Here is a 21,713-nt window from a genome sequence, read left to right on the forward strand (position 1 = left end):
GTCCTGTGGTGGGGCTCACTCCTCACCTAGGACGTAGGCAAGCCCTGCCCTTTCTATCCCCAGGGCAGCTGAGGTGCAGGGAGGGGGATGCAGGGACTGCTCTGGAGGGGGCTTACTGCACAGGCCCAGCCAGCCCACCCTCAGAGAGCAGGGTCCCAGGGTAAAGTCAGCACCCCAAGCTGGGAGGCTGGGGTCTCCTTACACTACCCCTCCCCACGGACCTTTCATTTCCCACCTGCAGACTGAACACAGCACTGTCTGCCCTGACGACTGCCTGGGGGCAGGGGAGGTTGTAAAACAGGTTCTGGAGAAGTTGTAAGAACTTTTTAAAAAGGAAAGAAAATAGAAAGCCAATCCAGGTAAGGGCAGCCTGGTGACTATTATCCTGGGGAGACTCCCCCACCCACACTTCCACCCCAGGCTCACCCGAGGGCTGCAGCTTCCTCCGGATGGATCCAGGGCGGCTACTGGTCCCAGAGCTGGGGGCTGAGTGGGCCCGTGCTGAGGGCTGTGGCGTCTGACAAGCCGGCTCCCACTGTCAGCAGGGAAGGGCGGGTGGGCGTGGGCCACGGCTGCCCTGGCTCCCCACCCTGCTGTGCTGCTCTCTACTCCCCTGCCCTGCCTCCTAACCTCCTAACACCCAGTTTCCTCATCTGCAAAATGGGCATGATGCTCGTGCCCCAGCCTCAGTTATGGTAAGAATTAAACGAGATAATACATATAAAGAAGTCAACTAGTTACCACTGTGTGCTAGGTACAACTAGTACCTACTGTGTGCCACCCCCACGGCCAGCTGGTCACCCCACAGGAACCTCTGAGGCCAAGAAGAATTACCTGTACTGAAGAGGCTCCTGGCTGTGGGTTCCAGCTGTAGCTCCACCCACCTCCGGCAGCTTCCCCGCCCCCACTGCTTCAGGACGTCCCCGCCCAGTTCCCCACTCCTGCCATGACCCAAAGTCTCTGACCCAGGGCCACCTGAGCCAGGCCTGTGACAGTCCCCGTACCTCTAGATGTTCCTGGCTCGACCAGGACCCAAGCTCTGCCCTGCGTAGCCCAGGCCCCAGCTCCACAGAGCGCACCCGCTCAGCAAACTTGAGAGAATAGAGCGTCTCGCTAGTGTTCTTCTCCACAGGGGACACCTACGGGACACAAGAGCTCACTGCCCAACCAGGCCAGCTGGAGGGACAGCAGGGCCAACAGAGGGAGCTCACAGCTGGGGATGTCAGAAGGCTTCCTGGAGAGGACTGAGAGATGGGGTGGGAGGGCAGGCAAGGTGGCAGAGGTAGCGTGGTCAAAGGTGGAGAGGAGGGACTGGGAGTCACACAGGGTGTGTGTGGCCAGGTCTGGGGCTGGGGGCTGTTGCTGACTATGGAGCTGCTGAGACAAGGGTCCCTTTGCACAGCCTGGGGTGACCGGGTCTCGCTGCTAGCGCAGCCCCTCCACTCTAGGGACTGGCCCGCCCTAACCCAAGGCACTCACCTGTACCACCATGAGGGTCTTGCTGTCACCACTAAGTGAATCCTGCAGCAGGTAGGTGAGCTTGGAGTTGCGGAAGGGCACGTGGCCCTGGCGGGAGCGCAGGGCAGCAATGACGTCCCCCAGAGCTGACAGCGACTTGTTGATGTGCTGTGCCTCCCGCAGGCGGCTGCCCTCAGCCCCTGACTTGCCCACGCGCTCGGAGCCAGCCAAGTCCACCAGGTTCAGCTTCCCTGCAGGGAGGGCACCCAGCAGATCAGGCCTGCCATGCCCCTTGTGGTTGTGGGAATCCTCAGGCCAGGCTGCCCGCCACTCTCACCCGTGGTGCGGAGGCCCGTGCTGCAGTCCATGCCTCGCACCGTCACGATGAGCAGCGCATGCGAGCGGGAGCTGTGCTCGTTGAGGTTGGTGAACTCCGTCGTGCGATTGGTGTGGCCGAACTCAAACACCTGGGGGATTGGGAGCGGGAGGGCAGAGGCACAGCGTTGAGAATGGGGTCCTCAGAGTCACCTGGCTCCAAGCACCCGTGAGGAGTTGGCACCACCCTCTGCAGTTTAGATGAGGGAACTGAGGCTCAGAGAGGTGTGGGGACTTGCCCAAGGGTGCGTGCTTAGGACACAGCAGAGCCTACATTCAAACCCAGTTCTGTCCTCTAGAGCAGCGTGGCTGTGGTCAGGGGCTCCCTCCTCCACACCTTGTTGATGTCGTCCACGCTCTGCACCTGGAACTCAGTCAGCCCTGGTACATACAGCTGCCCACTGCCATCTGGGCATAGCCGGATCTCCAGTTTTTCCTGAGGCTCTTTCCCTAGCAGGTCCCTGGAGGGGTAGGTGAGACAGTCACGCCCTCCTCCCATTTCTGGCTGCTGTTTGCACTGCACCCAGCCCCCCAGCCAGGAATGTTCCCCCAACCCAGGAAGCCTTCTTCAGCCATCAGCTGAGCGCATCTCTCCTCCTCCAGCTCCTCCACCGCATTCAGCTGACGCAGAGATCTCACTCCACAATGCAATGAGCCCTGTGGGCAGGGCCCCAGCTGCCCACTCTCACCCACGGCCACCTGGTGCAGCCCACAGGTAGGGGCAAGGATTGCCTGGGTCTGGGCTGGGGCAGGCTGAGAGAGAGCCCCTCCTCCCCACAGGACCACCCAAACCGATGGGCTGAGTCAGGACTTGCAGCCAGGTCCCTTGATGGCCTCATCTGTTCCCTGTACTCCCTTCAGGAAGACCCCACTTCCTATCCCCCATTGCTCCAGCACCACTCCAGAGGACCCCAAAACTGCCCCTGAGGCCTGCTCCCCACATGCTGGGGCTCCCACCTGAGGACCTCATTCCAGCACCACCCCGGAGGACCCCAAAGCTGCCCCTGAGGCCTGCTCTGCACACCCTGGGGCTCCCACCTGAGGACCTCGTTGTAGATCTCCGCGGCGCTGACGGTGATGGTGTACTCCCAGTCAGACGCCTTCTCCTGCACCTCGGAGAAGAGCAGCTGCAGGGCCCGCTGGTTGATACCTGGGTTCTCAGGGGTCCCCTGGGGGCAGAAGGAAAGGCCCCAGTGAGCCAGGCCTGTCCCCAAAGATGCTCGTGTGGCGTCTGTCCCCCAAGCCCCTTGGTTACTCCTCACAGGCAAGCCTCCTTGCCCAAACCTCCTACCTACCTGCCACTGTCCCCCAAAATGCCCTCCACCAGCTGCAGGCAACTGCACCTCTATTTCCCCACCATTAAAATGGTATCGCCCTGCCAGGACTACCCTGAGACTCATTGTCCAGCACTGGGGTGAGGGGCCTGGCCCAGACCCCACATAGGCCAGCTGACGGCCAGATGCATGCCTGGCCCTGTGGGGCCACCTGGGAGGGGTGCTGGAAATGAATGACCCCACCACTGCCCAGAAAGGGGCTCAATCTCAGGGAGGCTGAGGCCTGGGCTCTGTGGGTGGTGGAGAGGAGGCACAGGGAGGAGTGGACCAGTGTCCTGGGGCAGGAGGGGTGGGCCGGCCTTTCTAGAAGGAAACCTGGAGTCCCTACCTGGGCCCTCGAGGCCCTGGGAGCCTGGCCCTCGCCCTTCTTCTGACAGTATCTCTCACCCTCTCTTTATTCCTGCCACAGGGGCCTCCTGGTCAGGCCTCAGGTGCCCCTGGCATGCTCTGGCCTCTTGGCCTTGGCCCTGCAGCTCCCTCTGCCCTGGGTGCTCCTCTGACCTCCCCGTGGTCGGCTCTGTCATCTCCCTCAGGGAGGCTGCTCCTTCGCCCAGCACCCCCAAACGCCCTGTCCCTCCCCCTAGTCAGTTCCACATCCCTGGCTTTATTTTTCTCCCTGGCCTGACAGGACACTTGCTGATTTATGTGGACTGTGTTGCCTCCCCACAGCCAGGTTGGCCCTGTGGGGAGGGCCCCCTGTGGAGGCAGGGACTGTTTGGGTCAAAGCTGTACCTGGCACAATGCCCGATATGCCTCAGGCATCAGCAGATACGCTTGAGGACGAACGCTGATGTTTCTGGTGGTCAACTCAACTCTAAGCAATCCCAAAGCAGAACAGGGAGCCCAGGGGATGCTGCACACACCCCCTTCCTCCTCCCACCTGGCCTGGCCTGCCCCCCACTAACTAGTCTCACTAGTTCCAGAATTGAGGGAACAGCAGAGTCCAGATGGGAAATAGAGGGCCGCCATGACAGGCTCCCTGCCCAGCAGGCCTGGCCAGCCCTTTCCCCTGCCCAGATGCCGTACCACCTGGCCTCCTTCTGACCTAGGGAATCCCACAGCACCCCCTCAAGAGTCAGGGCTAGCTTTCCACTGCCCTCTGCCCACAGTCAAGATCCTTCCTCATCTCAATGCCCCCCTCCCTGGCCAGCCACCTGCTCCACCACACCTGGGAGGGCGCCGGTGACAGGCAGGGAGAGGAAGCCTTGGCCTGGCCCCAGGGGCCACCAGCAAGAGCTGGGCTCCCCACCACAGCCTTCGCATGCCAGTCTTGCCCTGGGATCTCCTTGAGGACTGAGACCAACCACTCATCCCAGATCCCCCAGGCCCGGCCAAGGCAGCCATAAAGCAGGGGCGTGCAGTGCACAGTCAAGGTGAAATGCAGCCCCGGTCCTGAGAGAGGTGGGTGGCCTGCCCTGGACTCTGTCCCCAGGCCAAGATCCCTGTGATGACAGACCCCCCTTGCCTCTTCCCCAGTCCTGCTGGGCCCATTGTGGGTACCGTTGGGCAAGGGGGCCCCCTCTTAAGGCCTGGTGCCTTGGGGCTAACACAGATAACTACAGCCTCTGCTCCTGAGTTGTGAGGACCAAATGAGGCAAAACACACACTGCACAAAACCCCAAGACCAATGAAGGAGCCCGCATTCCCTTCATACCTCACTGTGAACCCCCACCCCGTGGGGCAGCACCCACCTCCATCGTGTATGTCTTGCCGGCACCCGTCTGGCCGTACGCAAAGATGCAGACATTGAAGCCATCGATGCAAGAGGTGATCAGGGCCTGCACCTCCTGGAACACCTGGGAAGATGGTGGCAGGGAGGCTGGTGGGGGGCTTCCAGGGCCACTGGGACCACCAGCTACAAGTCCAGCCACCTCCCCAACCATGCTGTCCTTCAGCAACACCACAGCACGTGTTACTGCAGTCACTCAGCTCACAATGATTCGTGATTCGTGAGTCATATGTTAGACATCAGTGGGCAACTGGGCCGCCCAAAGACTGCAGGGAAGACAGGCTGGTGCCTGCTGCCCTTCCCCCAGCTCCTCCTGCTCTCTCTCAAAGAGCGCTCAGCACAAGGAAGGCAGAGGCCAGCACATGCCTGGGGACTCTCTGGCCTGGGCCTGCCTGCCAGCCATCAGCGGATGGGGGCAAAGACAGAACCAGACATGAGAACAGGAGGGCACAGGCCTTGGTAGGGCTAGCAGGTTGGTCTGGGCAGAGACAAGGGAAGAGTGGACACTGAGAACACATGGTTCTCATACAGCCTCTGGGGGTCGGGGGATTCCTAGGAAGGCCCAGGGGACTGATACAGGAGGGTACTCCCAGATGGAGAAGATGGGCAGGGTCATGAAGACAGATGGGGCCATGTGGGTGGGCAGTCACAGCCATGAGGGTGGGAGGGGCTGTGATAGTGGGAGGGGCCTGAAGGTGGGTGAGGCCACATGGTGGGAGGGGCCTGAGTGTGGGTGGGGCCATGCAGATGGAGGGGCCACAGCATGAGGGTGGGATGGGCTGTGATGGAAGGAGGGGCCTTGAGAGTGGGCAGGGCCATGCAGTAGAAGGAGCCACGTGGATGGGAGGACCCAAAGCCATGGCGGTGGGAGAGGCTGTGGGTGGGGCCATGTGGTGGAAGGGACTGGATATAGGAGGGGCCACATGGTGGGAGGAGCCATAGCTGAGAGAATGGAATGGGTTATGATAGTGGGATGGGCCTTAAGGGTGGGCGGGGCCACATGGTAGAAGGGGCCTTGGGGATGGAAGGAACCACAGCCATGGGAGGGGATGGGCTGTTTCTGGATCTCTCCTTCCAAAGGAGGCTTCTAAGGCCTTCAGTCTTAACTTCCCACCCTCTTCTGTCCTCCAGAGGAAGGTGCGGGACCCTGGCTCCCCACTTCTGATTCCTGTACCCCCCACTCTTATGCTTCTTCCTGCCCAGCCCCTCTCCCTCCCTGTGAGTCCGTCTTTCCCTCTCTCCATTGCTTTCCCTTTCCCGCATGGGGCCACACTCACGTCCTGCTGCGAGGCCTGTGGGGAGAACACCTTGTCCAGCTCGAAGGACACAGGCTTTCCCTTGTGCAGCAGGTGGATGATGGAGTCATCGTCGGCATCGAAAGTCACAGCATTGGTGGCCTCAGGTCCTTCCCCATCCTCTTTGGTGACTGGCCGGACACGAGCAATCACTCGGATGTTCCCTGGGTTGGTTGCGGATGGGGAAATGGGCCCAGGCCATGTCAAGACCAGTCTCCACTCTGGTCCACTGGTGTCCCAGGCAGACCAGTTGGCCTAGGAGTCCCCTGACTTTTAAGCACAGCCCCCTAGGGGAAGGGGGCCCACAAAGCTGTTATCCATCATTCACACTATAGTATGCATTCACTTAGTACATTTCTTCTTGAACAGACCAGCTGACTGGGGTGGAGCTCTGCCTTGGGGATGGGGAGGAAAGATCAGCTGTGGGGCTCAGGCACTGCACCCAGTCAGGATGAGACGCCAGAACGGATACTCTCTTTTCCTCCCTGGACTTCAGTTTCTTCATCTAGACAATGAGGGGCTTGGGCCCCAGTGAGCAAAGAGCCTTCTGAATGGCAGGACAGGGCTTAGGAATCAGATGGGCATATAGGCCTGGCAGCAGGTGATGACTGATGGTGTATCTGAGGGCCCAGATAGTGGGGCAGCCACAAGGGTATCTGGCAGCATGAGCTGGTCATGCCACCATCTACTTCCAGCCTTCGTTGGGATTCCTGTGTTCTTGTAATGAAGAGGAAACATCCCCCACTTCCAGCATGGCCCACCTGCCCTCCCTTTTCACCCATCTGTTCCAGCTCACCATCCAGGTCTCAGCTCTAACTTTGCCTTCTCTGGGAAGCCCCTCAACACATTTGCCTGTCCCATACCCAGGAGAGCCTGTCTCAGCCCTGGAAAGGGGCAGGGTTGGGGTTCCCTGACAATCACCATTGTCCATTCTCATACTAAAGTGAGCACCAGGAGGCAGTCTGTGGGGCCATGACCATAGCCTCGGGCTGGAACGGCACCTGGCACAGAGCAGGCACTCTAGAGCTCCATGCAGTGCATGGTGGAGTCTCAAGCTTGACCAGGCCCCAGGTCAGAACAAGTGGCTTTCCAGCTGCCAACAACCCAGTGCTGCAGTACCACACCCCTCGGCCATCCAGGGCCTGGGGAGTCACCTGCCCAAGCACTGGGGCCAGGGCTTCTGAGCTGGACAGACTCAAGTTCAAATCCAAGGCGGACCATTTAATATCCCTGTGGCTTTGAGCAAGTTCCCTGCCTTCTCTGTGCCTCTGTTTCCTTATCTACAGAGATGGGATTAGAATAGCGCCTCAACGGTGGGGTGAGCTCCAGGCATGACTGCCAAGCCAGGTCGAGGCCCCGAGGCTGGTGTCCACCCCCAGCCCTCCTGCAGTCACCTTTCAGCCGCACGAGCTCGTTGTGGCACTTCTTGCGCAGCTGCAGCTCACGGCGGTACTTGCGCAGCAGCTCCTGGTTGTTGCTGTTGACCTCCTCGATGGCCTGGCCTATCTGGTGGGGGGTGCACACCACTGTCAGGGGGTCAGCTCCATCAGCCTTGCTGGCCCAACTGCCCACCCCTGAGGGGTGCTCACTGCCTCCTGCCCCTGGCTGAGTACCTGACACACACTATCACATGTCAGACTATTGCAATCACCCCTCTGGGTAGGTACTGCTGCCATCCCCATTTTACAGATGATGAAACTGAGCCCCAGAGACTCTAAGCTGACAGCTCAAGGCTGCTCTGCTAATAAGCATAGAGCCAGGACTCAGCCTCCACACCATAGCATGAGTGCTTGACTATGTGATTCAACCAGACTCAAATTCCAGCTCTGCCCCTGAGTAGCTGGGGATCTGAGACTGCTGACTCAATGTCTTTAAGCCTCAATTTTCACATCTGGAAAACAGGGATAATACCATCTAAATCATGAATCTATAAAGATCTCCCAGTTACATTTCACAGGGGGAAAGAAGATGCAAAATCACACATACAGTATCCCGCTGTATACAGAATCACACGTCCCCTTTCTGGGGTAGAAGGAAAGTGTATACAGTGTATACAGTCGTCCCTTGGTAACCATGGAGGATATAAAACTCCACAGATGCTCAAGCCCCAGATATAAAATGATATAGTGTTTGCCTGTGACCTACACATATCCTCCCATATACTTTACTTTTTTGAGACAGGGTCTTGCTCTGTTGCCCAGGCTGGAGTGCAATCACAGCTCCGTGGACGTGGTGGAAACTCACCATGAATGGTGTTATCTTGGCTCACTGTAGCCTCGACTTCCCAGGCCCAAGCGATCCTCCCACCTCAGCCTCCAGAGTAGCTGGGACTACAGGTGCAGGACACAGCACTCAGCTAGTTTTTTTATTTTTGTAGAGATGGGGTCCCACTATGTTGTCCAGACTTGTCTTGAACTCCTGGGCTCAAGTGCTCCTCCTGCCTCAGCCTCCTGAAGTGTTATGATTACAGGCATGAGCCACTGTGCCCAGCCCCGCCCATGTCCTTTAAATCATCTCCAGGTTACTTACAATACCTAATACAATGAAAATGCCAGGTAGGGGCTGGGTGCGGTGGCTCATGCCTGTAATCCCAGCACTTGGGGAGGTCAAGGTGAGCAGATCACCTGAGGTCAGGAGTTCAAAACCAGCCTGGCCAACATGGTGAAGTCCTGCCTCTATTAAAAATACAAATCAACAACAACAACAAAAAAACCTAGCTGGGCATGGTGGCATGTGCCTGTAATCCCAGCTACTGAGGAGGCTGAGGCAGGAGAGTCACTTGAACCCGGGAGGTAGAGGTTGCAGTAAGCTGAGATCCCGCCATTGCACTCCAGCCTGGGCAACAAGAGCGAAACACTGTCTCAAAAAAAAAAAAAAAAATGCTGTGTAAATAGTTGTTATATGTTATTTTTACTTCTATTATTTTTAAATGTTGTACTGTTATTTTTAATCTTTTTCAAATATTTTTGATCTGTGGTTGCTTGAATCTGGGAGCGCAGAACCTGTGAGTGGGGGAGGGGCCTACCATATATTCACACACACACATATCAATTGGCTTAAGCATGCTCAGAATGGTCAGGGGGAAATGCTGAGAGGCCACACTGGGGGAGTTGGGTGGGTGGCAGAGAGGCCTTTCCTATTCACCTGATGCCCCGCTATGGAGTTTGACTTTTCACCATGTCCACGTATTATTGACATACTCTTTTAAAGAAGAACTATAGCCGGGCGCGGTGGCTCACGCCTGTAATCCCAGCACTTTGGGAGGCCGAGGCGGGCGGATCACAAGGTCAGGAGATCGAGACCACGGTGAAACCCCGTCTCTACTAAAAATACAAAAAATTAGCCGGGCGCGGTTGTGGGCGCCTGTAGTCCTAGCTACTCAGGAGGCTGAGGCAGGAGAATGGCGTGAACCCGGGAGGCGGAGCTTGCAGTGAGCCAAGATCGCGCCACTGCACTCCAGCCTGGGCGACAGAGCAAGACTCCGTCTCAAAAAAAAAAAAAAAAAAAAAAAAAAAAAGAAGAACTATATTCTGTTCCCAAAATATATTAGTCTTTGCAAAGCTATCATACAAATTCAAGGAGCTAACGGCTATAAACAGCTCGACATGTAGGAGGCACTTAAGAGGCACTGGCTATTCTCATATATACAAGTACAGCTTGAAAGAATTAAGTTAAACCTAACAGAGATAAGACTGTATCGGCCAGTCATGGTGGCTCACACCAATAATCTCAGCACTGTGGGAGGCCAAGGCAGGAGGACTGCTTGAAGCCAGGAGTTCAAGACCAGCCTGGGCAACATAATGAACCCTGTCTCTAATAAATAATTTTTTAAAAAATATGTATGTAGCATGTTTTTTGTTTTTGAGATAGAGTCTCGCTGTCACCCAGGCTAGAGTGTAGTGGCACGATCTTGGTTCACTGCAACCTCCACCTCCCGGGTTCAAGTGATTCTCCTGCCTCAGCCTCCTCAGTAACTGGAATTAACAGGCACCTGCCACCATGCCCAGCTAATTTTTGTGATTTTAGTAGAGACGGAGTTTCGCCATGTTGGCCAGACTGGTCTCAAACTCCTGACCTTGTGATCCGCCCGCCTTGTCCTCCCAAAGTGTTGGAATTACAGGTGTGAGCCAACGCGCCTGGCCTGCATGTTTGAAATATGAAGTTATCTGTAACATGTTTGGTTTAAAGAATCATAGTAAGACAAATAGCCGAATGCCTGCCCTAAGCAGTCTAGTTTCAAACAGGGCCTATAAGGGCAGCAGTAAGTCATGATGGGTGGGGCAGGGGCTGCTGTCTGAGGGGCTTTGTCTGAGCTTTGGAGGGGAGCCCTGGGTGGATGTTGTGCCTCTCCCAGTGCGCTCCCTCACCCTGGACCCTCCCACCCACTGCCCTCGCTCACCTCGGCCTTGACACTCCTGAGGGCCTCCTGCAGCAGCAGCGGGAAGCCGCGTACCTGCCGCTTGAGCCCGTTGTAGTCGTTGGTGAGGGTCCGCAGTGCTGGCTGCAGGGTCAGCAGGTTGGTCCGGACGCCTATGGGGACACTTGGGCTGTGAGGCGGGAGGGGATGAGAGGCCGCGGTGTGGGGTAGACAGGGCCCCAGTCAGCTCACCTGCTAGATTCTCGTGCACAGCCTTCATCTCCACCTGGGCTCTGGCAAAGGCCTCCTCAATGGCCCGGTTCTTGTCCTCTTCCAGGGACTGCATCTCCTCCAGCATCTGCCCATGGGCCCGCTCCAGCTCTGACTCGTACATGGCAATCTGGCAGCCAGACCAGGAAAAGGCTCAGTACCTCGAGGTGTGGGAGGGAGAGGGGCAGGTGCCATACCGAGAAAGAAGCCCCACTGGTCACCTCCCATGCCCATGAACACACATGCACACACACGTGTGCACACACGGAGGGGTAGAATGGCCTTGTCTCTCTCCCCGTAAAGGGCTGTGAGCTCTGTACATTGGCCCCCAACACCAACCCAGTACTAAGCACACATCAGGTGCCCAAGTCGCGTGCCCTCAGGAAGGTAGGAGAGGGCCTCTGTGATGACAGTGACGAGTACCACTGTAGAACTTACTGAGCAAGCCTGTGTGCTGGGCCCTGGGCAAAAAGCTTCCTGGGATCACGTTCCTGAGTCCCCACTGTGAGGTGGGTTCTGGGACCAGATCGTGTTATAATAGATGAGGAAATGGACACCGGACAAAACTTGCCCTGGGTCCCATGGCCATCGGGGAGAGGAGGGACTGGACCCCATGTCTGTGGGGTGTCCGAATGCTTAACCAGTGCATTGGCCCAAGGGCTTGTCTCTGGCTTCCGGGCTGGGTGTGTGCCCCCACACAGCCTGTGTACCTGCGCCCGGAGCCGCGCGGTCAGCTGGTGTGAGCTCTGCAGCTGCTGTTCCATCTCCTTCAGCACCTGCCTCTGCATAGCCACCTGCTCCTGCAGGTGCTGGTTGCGGGCCTGGGACTCGCTGAGGGCCTGCTTGGTCTTAGACGACTCCACCTCCACTGTCTTGATGACATACTGCAGGGCGAGGGAAGAATGGCGCGTGGAGCCAGCAGGCACCAGACCTCACCCCAGACCCTGAGACGCAGCCGGCCAGGGGAAGGAACTCTCAGGAACATCCCACTCAGAAACCTGGAAAAAACTAGAGGAGCCTTGAGGTCCTGGCTTTCCAGAAAGCTGGGGGGTCTCCTGGAACCTTCTCTTTTTTTTTTTTTTTTTTTTTTTTGAGACGGAGTCTCACTCTGTTGCCCAGGCTGGAGTGCAGTGGCTGGATCTCAGCTCACTGCAAGCTCCACCTCCCGGGTTTATGCCATTCTCCTGCCTCAGCCTCCTGAGTGGCTCGGACTACAGGCGCCCGCCACCTCGCCCGGCTAGTTTTTTGTATTTTTTAGTAGAGACGGGGTTTCACCGTGTTGGCCAGGATGGTCTCGATCTCCTGACCTAGTGATCCGCCCGTCTTGGCCTCCCAAAGTGCTGGGATTACAGGCTTGAGCCACCGCGCCTGGCCTGGAACCTTCTCTTCTTAACAAGAGGCTACTATGAGCCTGCCTGGGGCCCCATCCTGGGTACAAACAAGAAAGGCAAAGATGGGGGCAGAATCCAGAGGCTGCGCTGCATCTGTGCCTGGCACCTCAGTTGTTGGATACCTACTCGGTGCCTGGCTCTGGATACAGGAAGGGAAAGGGGCAGGATCAAGCACAGAATTGGAATGATTCCTCCACCCACATGCACCTACCTATTGACCAGGTCAAGCTCCTCTTATGGGCTGGCCCTGCCCCAGGCACCAGGGGCATTGGGCTTAGGCACAGATCAGGTGGGCCAGGGCTCACCTTGACAGGTGGGGACTGGGCCCGCAGGCTGGCAATGGTCTCGTGGCTGTCACGCAGGCGCCGGCTGAGTCGCTCCTCCTCCTGTGCCTTCTCAGCCAGGCAGTCCTTGAGCCGCAGCTCCACCTCAGCCAGCCGGTCAGTCTTCTGCTGCACCTCCAGGTTCAGCTCTGACAGCATGCCTTTGCTCTCCGCCATCTCCAGCTGCAGCTGGGACAGCTTGTCACGGAGCTGGGCACTCTCCTGCAGCCAGTGGGAGGCACTAGATGAGTGCAAGGGACAGGCTCACTCTGAGGACCCAGGGTGGCCCTCCAGGACCAGCATGGGGGCTGCGGCCATTCTGCTCACCTGGCTGTGCTCACAACCCAGGCAGGGACCTGCTGGCTTTGCACGTAGCTCTTGCAGCTCGGCCTCGCAGCGCCGCATCTCCTGTCTCAGTCGCTCATTCTCCACCATCAGCAGGTCCCGGTGCTTCTCCAAGTCGGTGCCCCCCTGCAGAGAGCCAGGGCCGAGGGGGCGCATGTGGTGAGGGCAGATGGCAGGGGAAGGAAGAGGGGCCAGCGGAGATGGCACAAGGGCAGGGGAGAGAGGGGAGGTGAGGAGAAAGGCAGACGGAAGGAGAAAAAGAAAAGGCAAGCGCAAGAGAGGAGGAAACGAGCTCAAGAGAGAAACCAAGAGAAAGATAGTGGAAGGCAGAGTCGAGAAGGGTGGCAACCCAGGGCCTGCTCGCCCTGCTGCCCCTATTCTGAGTGTGAAAGTCACAAGGAGAGACATATTTCTACCAGGGTTCACACTCCTGTTTAATGTCAGCAACCGGGAAGGAATCTCCCACCCCTTGGAGCCACAAGGCCTCTGAGGGTCCCAGGACATAGGGATAAGGCTCTCGGTGTGTTTCTGAGACAGGGTGGGATGGATGTGTGGGCTCAGCAGAGAGAGGGTTGCACCCCTGCCCCTGGCAGGGCCCATCTACACAGGGCCAGGCCAGCCCCCTGTGCTGCCCCAGGACAGCCTTGTGGCCTCACCAGCTCAGATCGCAGTCGGCTCACTTCCTGGGCCTGGCTAATGAGCTTCTCCTTCAGGTGTTCCACCTATGGGCACAGAGTCAGGAGCAAGGTGAGACTCAGTTCTCAGCTCCAGCCCACACCCAGGCCTCCTGCCCAGCACCAGGGATGACTGATGTGGCCGTGGCTTCTTCTAAGGCTGTGGCCTTAGGTTCCCCTATGTTCAAGCATCCCGTCACACCTGGGACTTCAGGTGAGCGAAACCTGGGCTGGTACTGACAGCCTCCCGCGCCCTCTCCCTCCACAGGACAGAGCCAGCCCCAGCTCTTCAGGAAAGCCCAGAGAGCAAGTGCAACCAAAGCCACCCCAACGCCACCTGGGACCACCCAACGGCAGCCCACCCTCGGGACCCCTCACTCCACGAGCCCCTTCTGAAGCCCTGTCCCTGCCTGTGTCTATGTAATGTCATGTTCTCTCTCCTCTACCTGCCTGTGTCTATGTAATGTCATGTTCTCTCTCTCTCCTCTACCTGCTTGTGTCTATGTAATGTCATGTTCTCTCTCTCTCCTCTACCTGCCTGTCTATGTAATGTCATGTTCTCTTTCCTCTCCTGCCTGTGTCTATGTAATGTCATGTTCTGTCTCTTTAAAGGGGCCCCCAGATTATACATACTCCAGGTCCTCCGAGCCCTGGATTCACCCTGGCCCAGCCCCCAGAATTTTCCACTTGGGGTGGTCTCTGGCAAGTCGACCTGTGGAGATGGGTCTTCCAGTAGCCAGAGCACACTTAGAACCTGTGTCCACCCCTGCTCCCAATCTGCCTTGCAGGAGAGCTGTGGCGGCCAAGACTATTAGAGGGGGAAGAGGGTGTGCACCCCATGAGGAAGCCATGGTTACCTGGCTTATCCCGACCCCAGAAGAGGGGACACCATCATGGTGCCAGTCCCATGAGGGCAGATCCCAGGGAAGCAACCCTTCCCCAGAGCTGTCCTCCAGCCAGCCATCCCCTCCCAAGGCCCAGACCCTGGTCTCACATCAGCCCACCCCCAGAAACCTCTCCTCAGGAAACAATCCGCAGACACAGACTTTGGCTCCAGCTTCCGTCAGGGCATGTTTAGGACTTTTCTTGCAGAACGTCCTGTAGTGAGCACCCCTCACCTCAGGAAAGGTATGTTAAGAGCCAGATTCCTATGTGGTAGTTTAGGAGGTTTACACAGCTGGGTTCTCATTACTAAATGACAGGCAACAACGTCCACTGACTACAGGTGAAAGCCAGGTAAGGCGGGTGAGGGGCTGTGCAGGGCTGGACTCCCAAGAACCCCCTAAGAAGGCGGCCACCATTTTTTCCCCTCAGACCACGGGAGGTGAAAACGTACACCGGCATCGCGAAAATTCTCATCTTTCAAGAAAGGCCTAGGCCAGCCTGAGCAACATAGCAAGACCCCATCTCTACAAAAATTTCAAAACTCAGCCGAGTGTGCCAGTGCACGCTTATAATCCCAGCTGTAATCCGGAGGGTTAGGATCACCTAAGCCCAGGAGTCTGAAGCTGCAGTAAGCTATGATAGCACCACTGCACCCCAGGGTGACAGAGCGAGGCTGTCTCAAAAAAAAAAAAAAAGAGGTTTAGAGTCTGCCCCCTTAGCACAGCCAGCAGCATGCATCAGCCATAGTTAAGACAGGCCAGACATCTGGATTTTGCGGGGTGTGTGTAAAATCTCCCTACTTTACATGGTTGAGATGTCATCAAGCTAGTCCCTGTCATCAAACAAGGTAGTGTTCGGCCTCGGAGGTCCCTGTCTCCCAGGGCTGGAGAGAGCGCTGACTCACAGCAGTTAGGCCTGCTCTGAGTGGTCAGGGGTGGACCAAGGGATCCACCCCCACCTCTGAGAAAAAGGCCAGGGAGCTGGCTTTGCCTACTCACAGTGGGGCAGGGGGATTCCAAAATGCAAGACCCAGGTGAAAGGCTGGGGACCCAGCCAGGCCTCCTGGGGGACAAGCAGGTGACCCAAAGGCCAGGCCCCAGGAGGTCAGCTCTGCTGCCACCTGGACAAGCACATTCCTTCCTAGCAACACGCTGGGCCACAGGCCAGGCAAGGAGGCAGAGCTTGCACCACTTCTCTGCCCACTCAGTGCCCGACGAGAGGACGGCTCAAGTCCTTTGGCCCCAGGTGGGAGTAGGGACAGTTTGCATGAGGCAGCCTTTCTGCTAATTTAGTCCTAAAATTGAGAATACCCTAAATACCCACGCTTAGAGGAGTGGGCAGCTGAATTACAATGTGTATACACATTACATGGACATTCAGTCATTACATCCATGTTTATCAAGAGTTTTAAATATCATGGGGAAAGGCTCAACATATTAAGTCCAAGAAACATCTGAAAAACCATTGAATATACAGTACTAAAAAGTAGGGATCTCTGGGTTGTGGAATTATAGTTGACAAAATCTTTATGCTTTTCAGTAATTTTTTTTTTCTTTTTGAGACAGGGTCTCACTCTGTCACCCAGGCTGGAGTGCAGTGCCGCGATCTAGGCTCCCTGCAGCCTAGACCTCCTGGACTCAAGCCATCCTCCCACCTCAACCTCCCGAATAGCTGGGACTACAGGCACATACCACCACGCCCAGCTAATTTTTTTTTTTTTTTTTTTTTTTTTTTTTTTTTTTTTAATATATAGACAGGGCCTTGCCATTTTGCCCAAGCTGGCCTTGAATTCCTGGCCTCAAACAATCTTCCCGCCTCAGCCTCCCAAAGTGCTGGGATTACTGTTGTGAGCCACTGTGCCCAGCCAGTAATTTTTCAGTCTCAAAGAATATGTATTCCTACTCTTCCTACCCTGACATAAGTGAATCGACTTCCTTTTCAAAAGGCTGGAGTCTCCTTCCACCCCACCTCCCTCCCCCAGACAGGTTGCCGCCTCAGCATGGGGCTGGGCGTGCTGACCTTGATCGTCTCCACTGTCGTCACTGCCAGGCACTCCGACCCCGATGCAAGGAGAGCGGGGTTTGCCAGTGTTTGCTGGGGTGGGAGGCGGGATAGCCACTGGCCACCTGCCTGCGGCCCGGGGTTCTGTTCTGTCCTTGCATCACAATGGGAACCTGGGGGCTCCTGGGTTCTGTCTGGAATCTCAGAGGGGTGCCCAGAAGGAGGTGGCTGCAATGTGGGGGGATCAGGCTCGGGGAGCATGGGGGATGGTGAGGGAGTTGAGGAAGGGGCTGTAAAAGGCCCCTTTACTCAGAGATGTCAGACACTAGGTCATCTCTGGCTTGTTGCGGGCAGCAGAGCAGGGGGACTGTGGCTGAGACGCAGCAGACTGGCACCACGAGCACTCTGGCCCAGGCACCAGTGACCTGCTCCGTGGCAGGTGGTTGGCCAGCTCTACTGGGTGTAGGTCTCGGGCTTGTGGGGAAGATGTCCGCTTTCTCCTGTACTTGAAGGCAGGCAATCTCTCAGAATTAGGGAAAACAGGCAAGAAGTCAGAGAGAAGTGGAGGCACCTGGGGAAGGCCGATGGGAGACGGCCTGGGAGCAGTGAAAGCCAAGAGCAGGCAGAGCCAGAAGGCGGGGCCTTCCTCAGGGGAGACCGAGGGCCCTTCACACACTCACCGCAGCTCCCAGCCAGCAAAGGCCATCCGTGTCTCTAAGCCCACCAGGGGAGGGTCCCGAGCGCCACCGTGGGCTCGATACATACTTGTGGCCGCAAAGGGGCAGCGGGCACATGCCTGAGCCCAAGACACAGGATGGAGGAGAAAGCAGGTTCCCCACTAGGCCGCTGAGACGGTTCCAGGACAGCATGGACGTCAATCCAGGGCTGAGGACGGACCAGGCTGGGGCTGTGCGACACTCCTCCCAGGCCCAAGCTCTTCATCAGCCAGAGCAACTAAGTCACGGGCCTGCTGCAGGGGGCCTCGGCCCTGCCTGCTCAAGGGGAAGAGGGAGCTGGGCCTGTCTGCCTACTTGACACCACCTGCATTTACACTTCACAGGCAGAAGCTGCTCGACCGAGGGCGGGGCCGGCCAGCCCAGGTCTGTGTTTTCTCAGCTGTCTGCTTCCAAGGCGGCCTCTTACTATCACAGAGAGAAAACCTGCTGGTTACCTCTTTACCTCCCACCAAGCCCAGCAATGATCATCAGCTGTCTGCTAAGGAAAAGTGGCCTCTCCCAGGCCAAAACTGCTGAGCTGGGAAGGCCAGAGGGCCCGGAATCCAGACAACCTCAAGGAAACTCAGCCCAGAGGCCAGCCGGGCGGCCCTGGCAGCACACCCTGTGGAGCCCACAGAAGGCCTGATCCTGGCTCTATGACCACTGGCCAGGCCGGTCTGTCCCCTGTCCATGCCACCCTGCCTCTGTTGCCAAGTCTTCACCTCTGGGTCCTTCTGCCACTGACGGGCAAGTAATAGCAGCTGACAATTTGAATTCTTAAGCCAGGCTGCCCAGGTTCTAATCCAGACATTCCCTTACCCGCTGGGTAACCCTGGACAAGTCTCTTAAGTTCTCTGTGTCTCTTATTTTCCTTATTTGCATAATGAGGCCACCTCTTGGAGGCTGTCTCGAGGATTAAATGAGTGATATATGCGAAGGAAAGGTCTGTGAAGGCAGGGATTTTTGTCTGTTGTGTTCAGCACTATACTCCCAGTGTCTGAAACAGTGTCTGGTACACAGTAGGTGTTCAGTAAGTACATGTAGGAGGAATGCTGAATGCATGAGGGGCCAGCCAGAGCAGAGCTTGTGGATGAGGTTGGTAAGCAGAGACAGAAAGGGTGGGGGGGCTGGAGTGTGCTGAAGGATGCTCATCTCCACCAAAGGCAGGAGCTGCCACTCGACCTCAAGCGGTGGGTGCCATGTGGGAATGTCAGCTCAGAGGTGCCACATCTTCCAATATTTCATGACAAAAAGGAAGTCTAGAGTTTGATATGAATTTAATTAAGATTTAAATGTTGGAATTAATTTGATTTTAAAAGCAGGACAATTAGAACTAATAAATTCAGCAAAGTTGAAGGACACAAAATGAACACACAAAAATCGGTTACATTTCTACAACTAACAATAAACAATCCAAAAAGGAAATTAAGAAAATAGTTCCATTTACAATAGCATCAAAAAGAATAAGGTACTGAGGAATAAACTTAACAAAGGTTAAATATTGTATGCTAAAAACTACAAAATACTGGTGAAAGAAATTAAAGATGACACCAATAAATAGAAAGACATTCCATGTTCATGGATTAGATGTAATATTGTTAAGGTGTCAATACCACCCAAAGTGATCTACAGATTCAATGCAATGCCTAACAAAATCCCAATGACATTTTCTGAAGAAATAGAAAAATCCTTATCAGGGGACACCATATAGCTAAAACAGTCTTGAAAGACTGAAGGTCTCACACTTCCTGATCCCAAAACTCATTAAAAAGCTACAGCAGTTTGGCCAGGCGCGGTGGCTCATGCCTGTAATCCCAGCACTTTGGGAGGTGGAGGCAGGCGGATCACTTGAGGTCAGGAGTTCGAGGCCAGCCTGGCCAACATGGCGAAACCCCATCTCTACTAAAAATACAAAAATTAGCCAGGCCTCATGGCAGGCGCCTGTAGTCCCAGCTACTCAGGAGGCTGAGGCAGGAGAATCACTTGAACCTGAGAGACAGAAGTTGCAGTGAGCTGAGATCGCACCTCTGTGCTACAGCCTGGGCGGCAGAGTGAGACTCCATCTCAAATGAAAAAAAAAGCTACAGCAATCAAAGCAGTGTGGTACTGGCATTAAAACAGACATAAATACCAATGGAATGGAATACAGAGTCCAGAAATAAACCCTGACATACATGGTTAAATGATTTTTGACAAGGTTGCCAAGACCATTTAATGTGGGAAAGGATAATCTTTTCAACAAATGGTGCTGAGAAAACTGGATATCCACAGGCAAAAGAATGGAGTTGGATCCTTACCTTATACCATATACAAAAATTCACTCGAAATAGATCAAAGAGGGCCAGGCATGGTATAATCCCAGCACTTTGGGAGGCCAGGGTAGGAGGACTGCTTGAGCCCAGGAGTTCTAGACCAGCCTGGGCAACACAGGGAGACCCTGTCTCTACAACAAGTAAACAAAATTAGCTGGGCATGGTGGCACACGCCTGTGGTCCCAGCTACTAGGGAGGCTGAGGCAGGAGGATCACCTGAGCCCAGGAGGCCAAGGCCGCAGTGAGCCATGATCACACCACCACACTGCAGCCTGGGCAACAGAGCAAGATCTTGTGTCAAAATAAAAAACAAAAAGCCCCAAAGACCTAAATGTGAGAGCTAAAACTATAAAACTCTCAGAAGAAAATAGAGGAGAAAATGTCATGACATTAAATTTGGCAATGATTTCTTGGATATACACCAAAGGCAGAGGCAATAAAAGAAAAAATAGATAAGTCGGACTTCATCAAAATTAAACACTTTTGTATAACAAAGGACACTATCAACAGAGTGAAAAGGCAACACGTGGAAAATACTTGCAAATCATTTATCTGATAAGGAGCTATTATTCTGGATATATAAAGAACTACAACTCAACAACAACAAAACCAATTAAAGAATGAGCAAAGAACTTGAATAGAAATTTCTCCAGGGAAGACATACAAATAGCTAAAACAGACATGAAAAGATATTTAATATCACTGGCATTAGGGAAATGCAACTCAAAACCACTATGAGATACCACTGCACACCTATTAGGATGGCCATTGCAAAAATAAAAATAAGCAGGAGCAAGTCCCAGCTACTCCAGGAGGCTGAAGCACAAAGATTGCCTGAGGCCAGGAGTTCAGAGGCTGCAGTGAGCTACGACCATGAATGGCCACTGCACTCTAGCCTGGGCAACATAGCGAGACCTCATTTCTACAAATAAATAAAACGAAAAACCAAGTGCTCATAAGGATATGGAGAAACTGGAACCTCTGTGCACTGTTGGTGGGAATGTAAAATGGTGCAGCCACTATGGAAAACAGTATAAGTTCCTCAAAAAATTAAAAATAGAACTATCATATGATCCAGCAATTCCATTTCTGGGTATATACCCAAAAGAATTTAAAGGAGGGACTCAAAGAGATACTTGTACACTCACGTTTATAGCAGCATTATTCACAGTAACCAAAAAGTAGAAGCAAGCCATGGATGGATGAATGGAAAAACAAAACAAAATATGGTATATCCATACAATGGAATATTATTCAGCCTTAAAAAGGAAGAAAATTCTGATGCATGCTACATGGATGAATTTTGAGGACATTATACTAAGTGAAATAAGCCAGTCGCAGAAGGACAAATATGGGATGATTCCACTTACATGAGTAGTCAAACCCACGGAGATAGATGAAGAATGAGGAGTTACTGTTTAATGGGGCCCAGATTTCAGTAGGGGAAGATGAAAAGAGTTCCGGAGATGGATGGTGTATTAGTGAGTTTTCACACTGCTATAAAGAAATACATAAGACTGGGTAATTTATAAAGAAAAGAGGTTTCATCAGGCACAGTGTCTCACACTGGTAATCCCAGCACTCCGGGAGGCCGAGGCAGGTGGATCACTTGAGGTCAGGAGTCTAAGACCAGCCTGGCCAACATGGTGAAACCCTGTCTCTACTAAAAATACAAAAGCCGGGCATGGTGGCGTACACCTGTAGTCCCAGTTTACGCAGGAGCCTGAGGCAGGAGAATCACTTGAACCCAGGAGGTGGAAGTTGCAGTGAGCTGAGATTGTGCCACTGTACTCCAGCCTGGATGACAGAGACTCCATCTCAAAAAATAAAAATAAGTAAGTAAATAAATAAACAAACAGATAAATAAAAGAAAAGAGGTTTAATTGACTCACAGTTCCACATGGCTGGGGAGGCCTCAGGAAACTTATAATGCTGGCAGAAGGAGAAGGAGACACAAGGCATGTCTTCCATGGCAGCAGGAGAGAGAAAGTGAGCGCACGAAGGGCAAACTGCCACTTTTAAACCATCAGACCTCATGAGAACTCACTATCACAAGAACTGCATGGAGGAAACCACCCCATGCTCCATTCACCTCTCACCAGGTCCCTCCCTTGATATGTGGGGATTATAATTCGAGATGAAATTTGGGTGGGGACACAGAGCCAAACCATATCAGATGGTGATGGTTATTGCACAATGAGAATGTGCTGCTGCTGAACTTAACTCTCAAAAATGCTTCAGATCAGCC

At 54.6% G+C, this 21,713-nt stretch overlaps 1 protein-coding gene and 1 long non-coding RNA gene across 51 annotated transcripts in view; one reads left to right on the top strand and one right to left on the bottom strand.

The window, feature by feature from the left end:
- Nucleotides 1-21,713, bottom strand: part of KIFC3 (kinesin family member C3) — a 105,256-nt gene that overhangs the window by 1,084 nt on the left and 82,459 nt on the right. For 24 of the 50 annotated variants that reach the window (XM_065536943.1, XM_065536944.1, XM_074027115.1 and 21 more), the window contains 15 exons: nt 13,534-13,599; nt 12,860-13,003; nt 12,515-12,754; nt 11,529-11,702; nt 10,801-10,948; nt 10,591-10,721; nt 7,586-7,697; nt 6,174-6,355; nt 4,859-4,963; nt 2,872-3,002; nt 2,171-2,294; nt 1,796-1,925; nt 1,480-1,709; nt 1,005-1,139; nt 427-535 (listed from right to left, as the gene is read on the bottom strand). In XM_065536943.1, coding sequence (XP_065393015.1) covers nt 427-535; nt 1,005-1,139; nt 1,480-1,709; nt 1,796-1,925; nt 2,171-2,294; nt 2,872-3,002; nt 4,859-4,963; nt 6,174-6,355; nt 7,586-7,697; nt 10,591-10,721; nt 10,801-10,948; nt 11,529-11,702; nt 12,515-12,754; nt 12,860-13,003; nt 13,534-13,599 — 2,161 coding nt within the window. Of the gene's footprint in view, nt 1-46; nt 536-1,004; nt 1,140-1,479; nt 1,710-1,795; nt 1,926-2,170; nt 2,295-2,871; nt 3,003-4,858; nt 4,964-6,173; nt 6,356-7,585; nt 7,698-10,590; nt 10,722-10,800; nt 10,949-11,528; nt 11,703-12,514; nt 12,755-12,859; nt 13,004-13,533; nt 13,600-21,713 lie in introns of those variants that run through there. The other 26 variants (XM_074027112.1, XM_074027100.1, XM_074027110.1 and 23 more) reach the window with 8 other exon arrangements.
- Nucleotides 2,163-3,217, top strand: LOC141409270 (uncharacterized). The gene is made up of 3 exons (XR_012428870.1): nt 2,163-2,302; nt 2,437-2,548; nt 2,695-3,217. It is a non-coding gene; the product is annotated as an uncharacterized lncRNA (long non-coding RNA).

Source organism: Macaca fascicularis, chromosome 20 (genome assembly GCF_037993035.2).
Source record: "Macaca fascicularis isolate 582-1 chromosome 20, T2T-MFA8v1.1".
Lineage (NCBI taxonomy): Eukaryota > Metazoa > Chordata > Mammalia > Primates > Cercopithecidae > Macaca > Macaca fascicularis.